This window comes from Oryzias latipes, chromosome 10 (genome assembly GCF_002234675.1).
Source record: "Oryzias latipes chromosome 10, ASM223467v1".
Taxonomy (NCBI): domain Eukaryota; kingdom Metazoa; phylum Chordata; class Actinopteri; order Beloniformes; family Adrianichthyidae; genus Oryzias; species Oryzias latipes.
This window is the reverse complement of record NC_019868.2, coordinates 3,577,969-3,596,627: the sequence shown is the minus strand read 5'-3', so window position 1 is coordinate 3,596,627 and position 18,659 is coordinate 3,577,969. Positions and strand designations below refer to the sequence as shown.

The window sequence follows — 18,659 nt, the reverse complement described above, 5'->3', positions numbered from 1 at the left end:
TTCTCTAAACATCCTCCGTGTCTTCAATGCAATGTAATGAGACACACACAGACAGAAATGTGAAGGTATCTGCTGTAAATCTATGACGTAAATGAATAACAGGATCAATGATCGGCTAGTCAGTTAGCATGTATCCTTATAGCCTTCAAATGTAAAGCGACTGACTGCTAAAGTTAATAAAAGACAAGTCCTGAATATTATTATTCCTGTTCGACCCTAAACTACCATATCAGCTGTCTGTCAACCGACCAGCCAGTTGCCCAAATGCCGGCATACATCAAAGAGCTCTGCGGCGGCGCTAGTAGTAGCATAGCAGGAGCTATCGTATGACAAAGCAGCCTAGTTATCATAAATCTATTGATATTTTTCTTATATTCATTGAGACAGTAATAAAGTGATCATTTTTGTTTTTCATGTTCCTTTTTTGAACAAATATGGGTCACAGAGACACGGAAGTTACCGCTGAAAGCGGCTTAGTTTTGCCGGCGTACAGAGAGAGCATATCCGCGTGAATGACTTATGACGTGAATAATTATTGCGTTCGAACGGATTAATTATTGCGTTCGAACGACATAATTATTGCGTTCGCACGAGTTAATCATTTCGAGGGAACGGAATAGTATTTTGAGGGAACGCAATAGTATCTTGTGGGAACGGAATAGTATCTTGTGGGAACGGAATAGTATTTCGTGCGAACGACATAATAACCTGTGGGAACAAGATATTAATCTGTGGGAACAAGATATATTTTTATATCTTAATGTCAGGACACGGGCTCAGTACAAAACCCAATGAAATGTCCAAGAATCTTTTCCTGGTTTCTGCATCAATTTTGTGGCAACACCTGCCTTCTTCCTGACCTTTGATTGGTGCCATCAATGACCAAACTCATGTCGAGTGACCAGTTCACTCCAACATAGTCCAGCACAGTAACTAGAGAGCTGACTATCTCATCAGCTGTTGTTGTGTCCATCAACTCAAGAAACTCTGCTATGACGGTCTCTTCAGCATTTTTCTAAGAAATATGCACAGTTGTGCAATATTTGTATCTGTACTTTCATTAATAGTGTCCAAAAATACAATAAATGACTGGATTCCTTAATATGGTGCCCAAGTCTCCTCATAGATGTTGTATCTGTAATCATAATCCTTGACAGACTCATGTTGGCAAAGGTTGACTGCTTTTTGGGAAGAAGACTTCTGTAGCCTTCAGCATTTTTCTATAGGTTCACCATCTGAAAATGGTTTGGATTTTTGCACCAACTTGTCTGCAATCAGGTGTCTGTCACTGCTCCATCACTGACGTCATGGCTGCAGCAAATGCAGACGGTTGTTTTTTCAGTCCAGCTTTTAGTTGGTAAATCCTCTCTTTTCTTAACTGCAAATGGTGAAACTTTCCTCATTGTCTCATTGTCTCATAGTGGTGCTGAATGTTATGTTCTTTGCGCACTGCCACCAGCCAACAAGCATGCAGGTTTTGCATTCAACTCGGTAAACAAATAAAACTTTGTCCATTTTCCTGGAAAGCTCAGCACTTCACTTCAACCTTTTTTTTCTTTTTGACAACATTTTGGTCATTATTGTGTCACTACTGATCATTCTTATAACAATGTAACAGCAGTGGGGCTTGTGGGGAACCAAACTACATCTTATTCAGACACAGAGCCGTTAGGTTTCACTTTTGGCAGGTGCAAAGACATGCATTTTCACCTGTTTTGCTTATCCTTTGCTCCCCGTGGCGGAATTGCGTATTTCGGTTATTTCTTTAAAAAATCATAACTCGCTACAGGAATTGACTTGAAACGTGCTTGTTTTTTTAAACATTCTTATAATTTTTACTCTTCATGACTGGGCCAGATTGAACCATCTGGCGGGCCGGATACGGCCCGCGGGCCGTATGTTTGACACCCCTGATGTAGAGAGTAGTTAGGGAATTCAGACACAACCTTAGTGTTTTTGTTTTGCGGGTGGGGGCTCAGGACTCCTGGGCGGTGCCGTGCCTCTCGTCTGAGTGCCGGCGTAGGTCTAGAGCGGTCGGGGCATTGGGTACAGGCCCGGTGCGCCTTGGGGTGGGGCGGGTCCCTGCCGGGGCTCCAGCTCTGCTTGTTCTCTGTTCCTCCTACTCCTCAGCCGGGGGGCTGCTGGGTCCTAACCTCTGTCCCCGTTTCTGTGGTGGGGGTCCGGTGCACGGGAGGGTGGTTGCTCCTGGATCTTTGTCTGACGGTGAGGCTCTTGGATGCCTGGATGGGCTGGGTTGCTGCGATGTCTGCCCCTAGTTCTGGGGTGTGGGGGGTCGGGCCTCCTGCCTCTGCTGGAGCATTCAATGTAATCAAAGTACACTCTAAGAGGCACACATTCATTCAACCCTCCTGCTTATTCACCTTTGCACAAATATGGGCATGGGTATTGTTTTTTTTTCTCTATTTCTACACCCCTCTTCATGAATATTGGTAATGCGAATACTGTGTGTACCTGTCTATGTGCAGAAATCCTGGGAGATAAATCTTTAATCATTAATGAATGGTTATACTTCTAACATTTAAATAATTGTATGCAGACTATTTTTTCTTGTTTTTGTTGCTGTGTGAACTAAATTATGTAATTTGATTTACTTACGACACTTTTATGTTTTAACTTTGTGATATCGACTACCCCCTACTCTCGACCGTTTTCCCCCCATCTCTGACATCCCACTCTGTTTCTTTCTCTCCTCTTTTGTTTCTTTTTTCCGTCCGGTCCAACAAAGAATGCATCCAAATATAATTTTCCTAAATAAAGCTTAGCCTCAAATACAAAAGGGGTTTATACAAATATACACTCAGTCTGTCTGAAGATCCATAAACCCCAATTGTAATAATAAAATCTGTCCAATAGAAGAGGCACTCAGCTCTGATCTGCTTGCTCAGCTTTTGGACAGGACAAGTAAAAAAACAAAAACAAAAAAAAGGTGTCCCATTCTCCTAGAGCACCTCACAAGATGTATAGATGGACAAAATGGAATGTTAGCCCACAATACACATGAAGGTGAAACTCCCAGAATGGCATGGGTCCATCCCATCCGGTTTTCCATAATCTGAGCTTCAACTGTTGCTTCAACCAGGCACCTTCCCCAATCTCCAGCATAGACCTCACTGGGGAGGTTGAGAGGTGGGATATTCAATTTTAAAAAAAACAAACACAGTCCATGACATCCAAAGACTTTAGACTCTCAGGACAGACCTCTTCCACCCCCCAACCCTCTCCACCCCCCAGGGGCTGCAAAATTCTGTAGAAACTTCAGGGAGCTCAGCTCAGATAAAGGCTGACCCCAGCACCAACACAATTTCATTGCAACCATGGAACTTGTGGAAGTGTGTAAGGAACAAGTAAATATGATAAGAACTTTTGGTTGTTTTGGTGCATTTGTTTTCCGGTGATCCTTCAGTGGAAAAACAAAAAATGGTTAACCATGAGGGGGGGGGGGGGGGGGGGGGCAAACAAGGTGGAGTCTGTAGGTGGGAGGCAACTGTGCCACTGAGAGACAATTAGCATGAAAGGCAGACTTTTGGAAAGGCTGCTGAGAGCGGTTGGATAAAAAGAGAAGATTAAAACTTGAGAAAGATGGGGGGGCATGGGAAAATGCAAAGGAAAACAGCCGAGTGAAATGGCCAAAGGGCCGAGAGGGACAATCAGCATTTTCTTTGTTTAGCAGCAAACGAATGTTCTTCCATCAGCTGCCCAGTGTGTGCACATTCCTCCTCACCAACAATGTGCCACTTGCTTGATTCCTGTTTACAAAGAGCCTGTCAGGAGAGGGAAAGACGGGTGAAGTGCAAGTTCTTGAACACCATTCAACAACAAGCTCCTAACAGGTGTTAGCAAAACTGAGGATCTGTCACTGCAGCGCAGCTGAATGGCCTTCATGTGGCAGTGCTAATGTGGTAATGGTTTAATGAGCCAGGCTGTCACACGGCTGCTGCTTCCTCCCTACAACTCCAGCTTGTAAGGCTGATCCACTTCATTCGCACTGTTTATCATGAATTATCGGGCGGCACTTCATTAAAATTCTGCTAACAGCCCAGGTTAGCCCATGTTGCCTGTAGGGAACAGAATCTGCTGTGGTGGCTTAGCCACTTCCTACAGTCCCAGTTAGGGTTTTGGTGTTTGGAGTAGCAGAGCAGGGGGGTATTCCAGAAAGCAGGTTATGCTAGCTCCCACGATAAGTTTGAGGCTAAGGAAGTTGATAACCTCAGCTTTCGGTTCCAGAAATGGAGGTATGTTTCAGGGTAGGTCAAGTTACCATAGCCATTCATGCTCTGAACATAACCTGGTCTGGAGCAGGTTTAGTTGAAGATTAGTTTGTTTACAGAGAGGTGAAACAGCATGGCGTGTCCATTTGAAGATGATTTAGTGGATGAAAAAGCTCAGATAATACTTTTTCCACCATGAGAGGGTGATAAGACCACATATGGATGTTGGAAAGATAAACTTTTTTACTTTGATCTAACTTAATTATTTGCTTCAGATAAGATAAATCATTTTTTTGTTAGGTCACCTTAAAAATAACACATAGTTTTCAGACAATTATTTTCCTTTCGTTCAAATTAATTCAATTAAGTAGATGTAACTTTGGTGCTGCCGTTAGATCGGCACCGCAAGGGATTCTGGGATATCATTCCCTTTGCCTGTCTGGACGGATTTGGGTTTAAGTGTGGGTTTTTTACAAAATGTGTTTAGTTGTATAGCTGTTTTACCGTGTTTCACTGTGTTTTGCCGAGCTAGTTTGTCCTACTATGCTTAAGTTTCTGCACCATGAGTGAGAGTAAAGTAGAGGATGATGAGTTTATAAAGCACCTCTACCACCCAAACTTGTTATGACAGTGATGGAATATTCTGTGATGAATTTTTGCACTCCGTGCATTTTTTTTTCCGTTCTTTTTATTGTCATAAAAATGAGCATATCTGCCGGCTCAAACTTAGACATATGAAAGTTCAAGAAATATAAGTAATTAAGATGGAAAAAAGATTAATGAAGTAATGTGACATTTAGTTAGATAAATACGTAAATTTGAGTTGTATAAACAATTATTGAGTTTGAATAAATTTAACTAAATTATCTTTCAGCCGTGTTACTTTTTTGATGGACTTATAATTTCTATCCGCCGTCATTAAAATCTCAGACTCCGTCTCACTTCCGTCTCAAGTGTCGCGCTTTCTTTTTTTTTTTTTTCTCCACGCGTTTCCATGGTGACTCCAGAAATCGGCGATCTATTGAGAATGTCTTTATGTACCGTGCGTTAACCCAGGGTTACCAAGTCGAACGTAATTACGCCAACTCATATCCGGTCTTTTGGAACCGACATACCCAGAGTAAGCAAGTTCAGGCGGATTTCAGCCAGAGTTCAGGCTTAAAGTCAGGCTAGTTTAAACATTCTTCCTGGAATACCCCCCAGAGCCAGCAGAGGTCAGAGGGAGCTGGAGCTTAAAAGACCCAAATCTTTTTTTTCCCAACTTGTCCTGTCCAACTGCTGAGCAGACAAGAGAGCTGAAGGCATCTTGCTTCTGACAGATTTTACTGTTACAACAGGGGTTTAGAACCTTCTGACACACAAGGTGTATATTAGTATACATAAATTAAAAAAAAGTTTCATTAGACCAGTCCTTCTCGGGCGCGATGCGATGCCAGTTTGTAACAGCCTGAAACTGTTACAAACAAATGCGCACTTCCGTCTTTAAGAAGGAGCCGCGTGCGTGAAGGAACAGGGGAGGGGTAGTGGGCGCAGGCAGCGAGGTGAAGCGGCGCATTGATTAGAACACGCTGCCCGTCACATACCACACATTGCAGCGTGTGAGTATTGCTGTACTGGCTCCACGTATGCATGTGAGAAGTCTCTCTTACATCTAAAGAACATTCAGACCAACCTACGATCATGTTTAACGGATGGAAGTCTGAACGCCTGCATGAAGCTTAAACTCACCACCTATCAACCAGACTAGACCATCAGCAAAATCACCATGCAGCACCAGAAGTCACATTATTGGTAAGAAATCATTATTTATTAGCAACAGCGTAATGTAGTGTCCCTTTCCCACACTTTCCCCTGGCATGAGAAAAACTATATCATGATATCAAAAATTCCATATCGCCCAGCCAATGCTATACCACATGTAAAATGGACACTAGCAGGATGAGAAACACAGTTTACTGAGAAAGAAAGAAAGAAACTGTGTCCTGTACAGTATAAGTAAATAGTTTGAGCGCTGGTTCAAAAAACAAACAGACGAAAAGAAAAGGGCTTGGAACCTTGGTCAAACAAAATAAGTCAAGGAGACAGCTGACCTAGCCACGTTGACCGTCAGAGTCAGCAGCTCCCTGCTGAGGCTGCCTAACCAAAATCTAACTATTCAAAGAAACAAACAAAGCCTGCAAATCAGGGCTACCAAGGCCCAACCCCAAACAAAAATTACAAACCTCAACAGTATAAAACTGCTGAAGACAAAGAGGAGAAAAAAGAAAAACAGACCTCCAACTCAAGTCAAATGCTCCTTAGCCTTATGCTCTGCTCTCTCTGCCTGCCTGCCTGCCTCCTGGTGAGGCCTCCTCTGTCTTAAATAGCCGGCAGGCGCCAATCAGGAACAGTGGCCCACATCTGCCAGGTGAGCAGAATGACAGGGCAGCAACAAGAGGTAACAAATACGTCACAACCACGTGCACAACAATGGTAGGTTCCATTTTTTCTCCCAAGATGGCCACAGCAGCCTAAAGGGAACTGCAAGACACAAGACGCTTTAGCCAAAAACTCGGAGCACCGGTATGAGGTCAACCACCATGTGAGTGCACAAGGTTAACACATGAACTGGTGGTTTTCAGAAGTAAAGACACCCTCTGACACTAAGGTTTCACAGATAAAACGACTTTAATATTATCTACAGAAGAATATAGCCCCCTGTTATCTTTTGGGTTATCCACTTCTTTGTTCACAGACTCAAAATTATTTCACAGTACAGATGAGATGTTATCAAGCTCACACAGTGATCACAGAGTAAACGTGCACCTCACTCTACAGCTTCTCATAACCCATGCGTTCCTGTTACCATGCATGTGACATATTTTGAAGAAGACAACCACTCTTTTGATAAACAGTGATTTCAACAGTACTTGGGATAAATGCCTAGAAATATACTGTAAAACCATTAATAAAACACAAAAAACCTAATCTGTTCAAGCTGCAGTGTGCTGGACAACATTGTTACAGGTCTTATCGGGCCAAATGGTAGCCATCTGAAACATACTTGCCAGGTCATTTCAGGGGCATTCCATGTTGAAGCAGTTCAGAAAATGTTTGGCACTTTTATTTACACTTAGGAGATTTCTTCATGTGAAAAAAATAGTTTGTAAGCTATACATACTCAGGTCAATGTAAATGAGTTCTGTTGTAGATGTGGTCCAAACCCAGGCTCTGAAGGAGAACAAAACGGGAAGCTGCTGAGGCAGCATTGTGACAGCAGATTCAACATGCCTCTGCCTGAGCTCGGCTCCAGAAACGACTGTTTGACATCCATCATATCTGTGCACAAGCGGGTGGCATCCAGTGTCGTTCCATCTTTCCCAAAGACCAGACTGTCGTCTTCTTCTTCACATCTCTCTCTTTTTCATTTCTTCTAGTTCTCTGCTGATGCTTTCATGTTGGCTGGCAGGAGTACACACAACATCTTAAAACATTTAGTGGAAACGCAGCTTTATTGCAGATGTGAGATGAAGAGGTCCTCCAAGACAAAGTGCCTCTGAGCTTATATGATTTTAGAAGTTCAGAAGCTGTCAGAGGAAGACGCTGCGGCTCATTTGTGTGGAGCGCAGGTGAACACGAGAACATGAATGAGACCTGGTGAGATAGTGGTGAGTCGTTTTTAGGTGTGACTGAGTAGTTGGAGGTGGAGGTGGGACTGCGTGAAGAAGCTAAGCCCCTTCTCCTTTCTGAATTCTGTCTCTATTTTGTTTGTTTGCAGATGACACTGACATCTAAAGTGGGAACTAAATACAATTCCAAAGCAGTTTCTGAAAGGGTGGGCTTTGGTTAACATTGCACATTGACCGACCTGTTGCATGAAGGAACTTCTTCAAACATTTAAATTCCTGTACAGTATTTTCAACACTTGTCAGTGTTTACTTGTATTGGTGCTCGCAGCCCACCTGTCAACCAAATACCCTGGCCCTCCCAAAAATGACCTGCATATCTAACATGCAATTTAAAATATGGGGGAAATTTCAGATAGACAGGTTGCATGATGGGGTAGTGGTTAGCACTCTCGCATCACAGTGAGAATGCCATGGTTAAAATCCCAGCTGGGACGTTTCTACGTGGAGCATACCTACACTCTAGCTTCCTCCCACAGTCCAAAAGTAAGCTACATATTTAATTTGTGTCTCTAAATTGCCCCTAGAAATTCATGTGAGTTAGCATGTATTTGTGTGGCCCCGCAGCAGACCTGGTCAGGGTTTACCCCACCTTCAATCAACAGTAGCTGAGTGGGCCCCAGCAACGCTGTGACCCTGAAGGGGATTCAACGGGTTCAGAAAATGAATTAATAAATGGATAGATGGATGTATTTTGGAAAAGGCTTGATGGACAGGTGGTCCAACCCCCAAGAAAGTGTTAAGTGAGGTTCAGCTTCTAAATTTTTCAAAATTCCATGTCAGACAGATTCTAAGAATGAGTAGTAGAGGAACTGAATTGTTATTCTTTTACACGCTCATTTGGGATGAAATGTGGATCACATTGACAATTGAAAACTTCTTACGAAAGCATGACCTACTTAGACATGGTGCCATCCATCCTACTTCAGATGGTACAGTTCTCATTTCTAGAAACGTAGAACATTTTGTTAATACCGTAACCCTTGTGCTATCCTAGCCACTTTAACATTGGGAGTTGGGTCATCTAGACCCACTAGACCGTGCTCTGAACCTTTTTTCTTCAATGATTTGTGATCTTCACTGGTGTCCATGGATTACATGAAATCTTTCCACCTTTATCCACCTTTGTCATGGTAGGGAGAACACGTCAATGTAAAGGTGGGGCAAATAAACCAGGTTGGGTGGTTTTAACCCAACTTAAAAAGGGACTATTTTTTTTCTAGGTTACTTTAACTCAGGAAAAAACATAATTTGGGTTCAAATGATACAATAATAACCCAACAAATTAGTATTGCTCCAAAACGTGACACAAAAAATATCCCTACATTAATAACACAAGAATTAGATGTGTCTAAGAGTGTGTCACTTTATGTTCAAATAGGGGAAAGAAAAAAAACTCTTATCTTACTGGACTAGGCCCTGTCACTGTGGCCTCAAATGATTATGGGTGGGGGGAGGGGGGTTAGCATTTGTTGTGGCTCGATATTTGAGAAATTTAATTTAAATATGTGATTTAAGTCATAATTTCATCTGAGTCTAGGTTAGACTACCTTAGGTTTTTTTTAACATTTGTTGAGGTTTTGTGTAAAGGACGTCCTGCTTTTTTAAGAAAGAAAGACAATTAAATAAATACTTTTTAATTGTTATTGGCTTTTTATAGGTACAAAGTAGACAGCATGTTACAGTTTTATCAAAAGTGGAAAATACTAATATTACATGTAGCAAATGTAAAAATAAGTCATCCTTCTTACTTTCCTTAAAAGGAAGAACAAACATTTTATCATAAGAAAATATCCGTAAAAACATAGCATAGGTAATTAAGTTAATAAACAATACAAAAATGTAAAAATCAAACATGTCAAAATAAAGACGTTAACAGGATGAAAAAGAACTCCATGATTTCTCATGACAAAACATGTACTCAAGCTCATTGTGTTTCAGTCATCAACACTTGTAGTTGCTCCAAAGACACTTGACTGTTCAGACTGTTATCATTTTTATTTTTATTCTTACACTTTTTTTTTTACAAATAACACTCAAAAAGATTCCTTTGTTCCGCCCAAAAAACAGAAGGGCAAAGTTTTTCCCCCAATCCTCAAATGTCTGTAAGGCAGTAGACCAAATTACATCTCATTTCTGTGTATTTAGCCAGTTTTTAAGGAGAGGGCTCTCCATTGAAGACAGAAAGAGGTTTTGGATCTGTCTCCTGCCAGGTGGAGTCACATCCAGGACATGTGCAACAGTTTCAGAAAATTAAAAAAAAGACTATATGAGAATGGAAAGATTAACCGTGTTTAACCGGGACAATGTGAATGGAGCTTTGTAGTTTTGAACTGAATTTGGACTTGGCTCTGTTTCAGAGCTTCTCTGTGTCACATGATGAGACAAGTACAAATAGATGTTCAGCCTGAACCCAGAAAAGATAGCAAACTAATCTGAGGTGGAACTAAAATCTTTTCAATTTACAAAAATTGTTTTTCAGCCTTACTGCATTGAAAGTTGTCATTTTATACTGAATAATATATAAAAAAACGGATGATCTTTCAAAATGTACAACCTTCATTTTTGAATGGAGAATGTAACCTCCATGCAACATCTACATCTACTATCTACAGATAGTAATAAATAGTCTCATACATATTGCTCAGCTTCTCCTTCATTTAGAATAGTCACAGAGCCATCCCCACTGTTCATCTCAATGTCTTTTGCTGCCGCATTCTCAGGAAGCAAAGCTAAATCCTTGAACACATCTACATAGTGTTCAAAGCCGGGGCCCCAGTTTAACAGATTGTCCCAGTTGAAGCCTCCAGCTTGATGCCCCAGTTTGTGGGAAAGAGTGTAATGTTGCTCAGTAGGGGGCATTTGAACAACAGCAGGGCCTCCTTCAGCCCGTCGACTTGAATACCGCCTCTGCTTGAGTCTCCCACCATAGTCCTCATCATCAGCATCTGACTCATTGACTTGAGACAGCTTAGGGACGCGGGAGCTGTAGGAAACAGGTTTTTCCCGGTCATACTCCATCTCTGAGCAGGTGAAGGAGTCATGTGAGTCGCTCTCTGAAGACGACTCTGGGGCAGGGATGCCGTCAGCTGGGTTGCGAACCCTAGACAAAGGCCTGCGACAGTCTTCCTCAGAACTGGAGCGCCCATGGTCTGCGCTGCATATGCTGGGGTTTCTTGGTCGTGGAGTGTTCAGCCGCTCCACCTCCTCAATAGATAGTCCAACAGGTGGCCCAGTTTCCAAGGGGATCTGCTCAATTGGCTGCTTCAGACGGCTTCCAGGCCTGGACGAATGACCATGGCCACTCATGGTCTGTGGACTCTTACTGCGCCTTCCCAACCTTGTGGCATAGTTAAACATGGGGGGTGGTTGGCACATGTCATTGTGCATGTCCATTGGGCTGCCCTCACGGCGAGACAGGTTGAGTTCTCTGGTAGAAGTGTTGTGGTAGAAGGAGGAAGGCTTGGTGAAGGGGGCTGGAGAGTGTCTGGACAGATGGTTTGGGGTAGGGCAAGCTGAATGAGAGTGGCTGAGTGGAGTGGATCTCAGAGCTTGAGTAAACTGAGGCTGGTAGGTATAGCTTGTTGCTCCAAGTGGTAACGGAGACTGTCTGGCAAAGCCCAGGGGGCTGTGTCTTTGGATGGAGAACTTGGGTGTGTGGCTACGGAACTGCTTATAATGTTGGATGATGTCAGCATCTGAAGGGGCAATACTGCTGGCATTGTCTATGTCATAATGCTCAATATCTGCATCTGGGCCATTACAGGGGGCACATGGAGCACTTGGGACGGTCTCATTATTGTGAGGAATATCAGTTTCATCATAAATCAGATAAGGGTTTTCCCGTTCAATGATATCTGGCTTTGGGTTTCCTTCTGGTTGCTTTCGTACCGTCATGTCATCTCCATATGGAGGGATGTTGTCTGGATCGTCAAAGGCTACATTTTCACTACCCTTCTTCTTTTTCTTCTTCTTCTCCTTGGGTTTCTTGTCCCTGGGCTCATTTGGCACTTTTGTCTTGTTTCGGCCTTTACAGTGATTGCACAAGATCAGGCTAAGTACCACTAAGGCAAGAACAGTGGCACAGCTGCCAACAATTGCTGGCACTGCCCAGATGGGAAGGACCATTGACTCGATTGTGGGGCTTGGGCTGCAGATAAATCCACCATTGCTGCCTGTGCTGCAAATAGTACCTTGAGGACACTGCACACCCAGACAGGCCACCAATGTCTCACAGGTCTTGCCAGCATAGAACTCAGAGCAGACACAGGTAAAACCAGAGCTGGGGCCCGGCACACAGCTGCCATGATTCTGGCAGGGATTGGAGCTGCAGTCACCAGGTGGGACGCACTGGTATGTGTACCACTCATTTACACACATGAGCCCATCCCAACATGGGCTACTCTCACACAAGTTAGGGCCTCTGCAGCCAATTTTGACAGATGAACTGCTCTTGGTTGAGGTAACAAGGTTGTGCTCCCCAGTAAATGGTAGGTTCTCCCCATTGTACTTCACGTATGCCATGCAGCCGTCAAAGCCTGTAATGGAACAGTAGAAAAAGCCAGTTAACAGAGAAAGACTGTAGGAGGAGCAGCCATCCCGAATTATCTTAATATCGATGAGTCCTCCAATGCTGATGATCTTTTGCTACAACCAGTAGAATCTGGAAGTTGCAGGAATAAAATAAAAAATTAATATTTTTTTAACATGCAAAAATTGTCAAACAAAGCAAATGTTTTACTGTAAAAATGTATCAATCATTGTGCAATTTCAGAGAAAATATGACATCCTTTAGAAGAGAAACCCTTGACAAAGCCATTGTACAAGATGGATCAAATGAAAGTTTTTAACTGTTTCCGTTGCTTTGACTATTCTATTTTACAGCTAGTGCCTAAAAGCACCACACTACCCATGTCAAATTCCAGTGCACATTAATTCCTGTTATTTTTTTCTGTAAAAACAAGTTCATAAAAGTGAGTAAAACCTAAGCAAAACTCTTGAGTAAACCACTGAAGTACAGATTGGTTAGCCTGCATTGTGCTGCAGGTTTGCATACTGAGAGATGATTTGTTTCAGTGTTTGAAACGGACTAACAAATCTTCCCAACAGTCCATTTTTACCATATTAGTACATAGTAAAACCTTTTTTCTCCCTCCTTTGAAATGCTAGTTTCACTTTTTTTTGTTACCTTCTCTCTTTCAATCATCTCCAGACTTAAACTAAAGAACTTTGATGGTTCCTGGCTTGTTTGTTTTTCTAGTCTAGCTATATTTTTACTCTACAAGCCTATATGAAAATTGATTTTCCTAATCCAAACATGAATTTTCTGTTAGCCCATAAAGTGCATACCCCAACTCAAACACAATCACATTGCAGAGGATGCAAGTTTGGAATCTTTTTACAGAAATAAATGTAGGACACAAACAACACCAGTGTTTCCAAACCCTGGTTCTAAGAGCACGTCTTCTATCAGATTGACATGCCTGACTTTAATTACTGTCAGTCTAAAGTCTGCAAAAGTTAGTGATGAGCTGAATCAGGTGTATTTAAGCGGAGAATCATTTAAAACTTACAGGAATATGTGTTCTAAGTACCATGATTGGAAATCACTTTTATGAACACGAGGACAACCAAACTACGGCCTTCATGAGCACACCACCCATCTACAGCCAAGATAAATATCTGGTGACAACTGATGTGTCATCTATATTGAGTCTGGTTCTGATGGCAGTTTCTTTTTATTCTTAAATTTAAAAGGAGTTTTTTCTCCACTGTTGTTGATGGTCCGATGATTCGTCCAGGGTGCAACTCGCATTCACCCAACAGTATACTACTACTGATTATACTGAATAACCCTTTGGTGTCTACAAAGGATTTTCCCCCACCCCAATCCCACCCTATATGTTTTTCTCTGGGAGCCAGGAGGTTATAATGATCTACAATGTTGGAAAATTGAGTAGACTATAACAGTGGAGGATAGTTTAGATCAGTTTGATGATTCTGACCTATTGGATCTTGCTTTTAGACAACGGCAGATCAGAGTTTTCAGAAAAAAACTTAACTTACTTGAATTTGCAAAATGTTATTTTCGATGCATTGGAGACAGCACTGACAAAATGTGAATATAACAAATATATATATATATATATATATATATATATATATATATATATATATATATATATATATATATATATATATATATATATATATATATATATATATATACATATATCTGAGGAAACTGTTAATAAAAGTTGGATTAAGTCTTCCCTTTTAACCCTTGTGCTATCCTAGGCACTTTAACATTGGGAGTTGGGTCATCTAGACCCACTAGACAGTGCTCTGAATCTTTTTTCTTCAATGATTTGTGATCTTCACTGGTGTCCATGGATTACATGAAATCTTTCCACCTTTATCCACCTTAGTCATGGTAGGGAGAACATGCCAATGCAAGGGTGGGGGTCATCTAAGATAGCACAAGGGTTAACGTGGTGAAGGGAGTAAGAAAAGCTTCATTTCCAAATGCTGCTTGAATCTTGCTGCCTTTCATGATCCCAATCTTCAGATACTAACAGTATAATTCATTCAGGTGACCTGTTCTGACTCGTGTCCTGAACAAAGACTCATTTCTGTCAGGATTCGGCTGAATTAGTCTGAAAGGGAAGCATGCACTGAAGATAATGAAATGGACAGAAAAAAAAGAAATAAAACATGGAGGAAGAGTGTCTCACCTGCTCCTGTTTTCTGAGGAAGTGCTCCTGGTGGAATCCCCCCCAACGAAATGGTCAGAACGTTGAGACCTCCAAAGTCTTGAGTGGGGTGCTGGATGACTCTTGAAAGGCTGCTGTCCACCAGGATCTCAGTGGATGAGCCATTCTTCACCAGCCGGAGTGTGTGCCACTGACCGTCTGAGAGCGCCATATCACTCACGGTGCGCTCTACCTTCCCACCAACGCCAGCATCTGAGATGTAGAGGATGCTACCGCTCTTCAGCTGAGAAAAACAATAACAAAAAAGAGCTTTGAGAAGAGTTGTGGCTTTGTTGGCTAACTGTAAGGATGAAGAAAAGGACCCGAGTTATTCAGGGTCAGAGCATTTGTGCTTAACACATTGCATGTCATCTTAACTAAACCAAATACAGGCAAATTACATTTCAGGAGCTCCTGCTCATCTCAGTCCAAAGCTATGAGAATGTAATTGAGGAAACATTACCATCTCTAACATTAATCCACAGAGCGCCACCCTTCTAACACTGCAGCCATAACACTTCTGCAGTGGTTTGGCAGAACCTTCAGACCACAGCCGGACTCTGACTGTACCTGAACCTGTATCTGTGACCTGATGGTTGTAGGTCTCACACTGCACTAGCCTCTGCTGGCTTAACAAACTAAAGTGCCTAAATTCTCAAATGTTTGTCCTTTTAAGTGACGTGCATGAAGCATTTTCCATCTTTTGGTTGTGTGAAGGAGAAACATCAGACTCTCAGATTATACCAGGTGCAAAAAAAAGAGGTGCCCATTTTTGTTTTCGAACAAAAGCCTTTCTTTTGGTCAAAAACATTTTGTCAGTGATTAAATGCTGACACATTTTTTTGTTGACTGCCAAGAGAGTAGAATAATCTGTCTGGCAACTCATTTCTCTACTGGCTCCACCTCCTCTGGCTGCCAGTCATGTCTTTGTTTCAGCAGCTGAGCCAGTGCTGGTGTGCAGTTTTCCATGCTTTGATGGCAGCTCGCTGATTCTAAGCGTGTCGCCGTCTGCAGGAGCACAGAAAAACTACAAAAGGGGAATTTAAGAAAGTTCCATCCAGAATGTGAACAACATCAAAACACCTGCATTGAAAAATGCAAATAACGCAGATAATTAGCTTTGACAGGAAGGGTTGGATTCCTTTTGTCTTTAGTAAAGCTTCTGAATTTATTTAAGTTTGTGAGGCACTTTGTATTAGAGAAGTGATGACCCCAAAGCACAACATTTCTTTAAAGAAATCATAGCGAGGCTCCTTCTTTCTGAGTGTATGGTAATGTCATAATCTCCCTATTTTGATGGAAAACTAATCGTGTTCCTAAACTTTTTAAAGACTCCAGAGCAATGAGAAGTAGCTTCCGGATGCTTTAAATTGGAAAAGCAGAAAGCGTCCACGGCCAAAGAAGACGGAGGACTCCAAGGATGGAAAAACAATTATGGCTTTATCGGTTCCACATCCTGCTTTCTTTCTAAAGTTTATATAGTTCCTCCAACATGGACACATGTTGGAGGAACTATAGCATTTCTGCATTGCTCCTGTCAGACTTTCTACACCCTTTAAGAAGTTGTGATGATGATGATTTGATGAGGACCAGAAGCTGCTCAGAGCCAGAAAAGAAAATCCTGTAAGGAAGGTTGTTGCTGCAGCGAGACGGCTTCACTGGAGTGAAAAGGAGGGAGGGAGGGGGGTGTCTGACAGGAAAATTGAAGAGGATGAATGAAAGTTTGGGCCTCTTTGGGTAACTGCCCAGCGTCAGTCAGAGGAAGAGGGCTCTGAGGCTAAAGAGGGGCGGAGTCTTAGAAAGAGTTTTCTTGCTGTTTAAAGCGTGTAGTGATGACTGGCGTGCACGAGGTCAGGAACATGCACACGCAGGTGCCGGGAATCCAAGTTTGAAAGGATTATGGACACTTTTTGATTACAAAATACATGCTGTGCAGTAAAAGTGCAGCATCACCAGGCAGCCATGTTGGAGGTTTGATGGTGATTAGAAGCGGCTTCTTCTGATCCATGTCAGCACCCACCCATCTGGAGGGAGCTGTTAAAATCGGTGCAGTAAACCTTAACCCCCCCCCCCCCCCTGCAGAGGGAGCCTAATTATTATCCAGCTGACATAACCTCCACTGGGTCCAAACGCAACTTTAGGGTCTGCACTGTGAGCTTCATTTAAAGGCTGCAGGAGATGCCAAAGACTGTGATGTCATGGTGCTTCGTGCCTCTAAACAATTCACTGGACCACAGACTTTCTGATCCAGGATGCAAAAAACAAAAAAACTCAACATTATTGTGGAATGGCTAAACTAAAAAGCACAAAATAATCCGCCAGGATTAAGGTTGGTATGATTTTCTCCCACAGTTTCCCAACCAGTCGTGCCATTTATGTTGGTTAATGTTAATGCAGAATAAATGAAAATAGGCTGGAGGAAGCAAAAAACATTTAACATATATGTGTCAGTCTTTGTTCACTCCACACACCATTATTACTAGCATCCATCCGTCTGTCCATCCATAAATCCATCCATTTATCCATTCATCCATCCATGCATCCATCCATCCATCCGTGCATCCATCCATGCATCCATCATCCATCCATGCATCCATCATCCATCCATGCATCCATCATCCATGCATCCATGCATCCATCCATCCATCCATGCATCCATGCATCCATCCATCCATCCATCCATCCATCCATCCATCCATCCATCCATCCATCCATCCATCCATCCATCCATTCATCCATCCATGCATCCATCCATCCATCCGTGCATCCATCCATGCATCCATCATCCATCCATGCATCCATCATCCATCCATGCATCCATCCATCCATCCGTGCATCCATCCATGCATCCATCATCCATCCATGCATCCATCATCCATCCATGCATCCATCCATCCATCCGTGCATCCATCCATGCATCCATCATCCATCCATGCATCCATCATCCATCCATGCATCCATCATCCATGCATCCATGCATCCATCCATCCATCCATGCATCCATGCATCCATCCATCCATCCATCCATCCATCCATCCATCCATCCATTCATCCATCCATGCATCCATCCATCCATCCATCCATCCATCCATCCATTGATAGAATCCACTATATTCCTTTACAACCAACAATAATTACCATCAGGGTCCAAAACTTCCTTTTGGCCTCAATAGCTAGATAAAATAACTTCTACCTATATTTTGGATCTTAACATTGTGCTTAAAAAGAGGGTTTGGGGGGGGGGGGGGGTCCTCGGCTCTAGAACAGATTGACTGAGTGTTCTCCAATGGTCAGCTGCCTCTTTGTTCATGTTCAGAGACACCTGGCTTGGTGATGTCACAACCAGTCAAAATGCTCCAGAGCAGCAATTTGCTGCAGGTTCAGTCATGCTGCATTTCATGTAAACCCCTTTTCAGGATATTACTTTAACCAGAATATTACCTCATATTACCCAGCTTTGCTGGGCTTAACATATTTACAAAAGTGTATTTCTTCTTCATATTCTGTTCTGTTCATGTAGTACAATGTCTACTTGGTCGAGGGGATGACATTACTTTATAGTTGAGATTTGGTTCAATCGTATCTCAGCTGTCTTGTGTTGTGAGGTTCTATGAAATCTGTTCAGACCTTCAGAATCCACAGAGCAGGCTGCAGTGGGCTGTAAGCAGCAGAGACAGAGAGCTGCAATCACCAATCACATCTGGAGTCTGTGACACCAAGGCCAGCTAGAAGGCCTTACGCCATGTCTGTGCTTTACACTGACGGGACATGTATGCGTCCTGGGATTGGATGATAAGTCATGACAGAGACAGAATGCAACTAACCTGATCAATGTTCTTCAGAGCAGAAATCTGACTGATGTCTATATCTTTGTTCAGAATATAATATTATCCAAGATGCAATCTAATCCACAAAGGTACATATCCTAAACATGACCTCAGTCAGAATGTTACACTATTCAGCATAAAACTTCAGAACTTCTGCCTCACTGAACCTTTTTTTCCAAGCCATAG

At 42.4% G+C, this 18,659-nt stretch overlaps 1 protein-coding gene across 2 annotated transcripts in view; it reads right to left on the bottom strand.

The window, feature by feature from the left end:
• Positions 1-9,515: 9,515 nt before the first annotated feature.
• fat4 (FAT atypical cadherin 4) overlaps positions 9,516-18,659 on the bottom strand; it is a 101,349-nt gene continuing 92,205 nt past the window's right edge. For both annotated transcript variants that reach the window (XM_023959528.1, XM_023959527.1), the window contains 2 exons: positions 14,629-14,890; positions 9,516-12,432 (listed from right to left, as the gene is read on the bottom strand). In XM_023959528.1, coding sequence (XP_023815296.1) covers positions 10,526-12,432; positions 14,629-14,890 — 2,169 coding nt within the window. In that variant the 3' untranslated portion in view covers positions 9,516-10,525. The remainder of the gene's footprint in view (positions 12,433-14,628; positions 14,891-18,659) is intronic.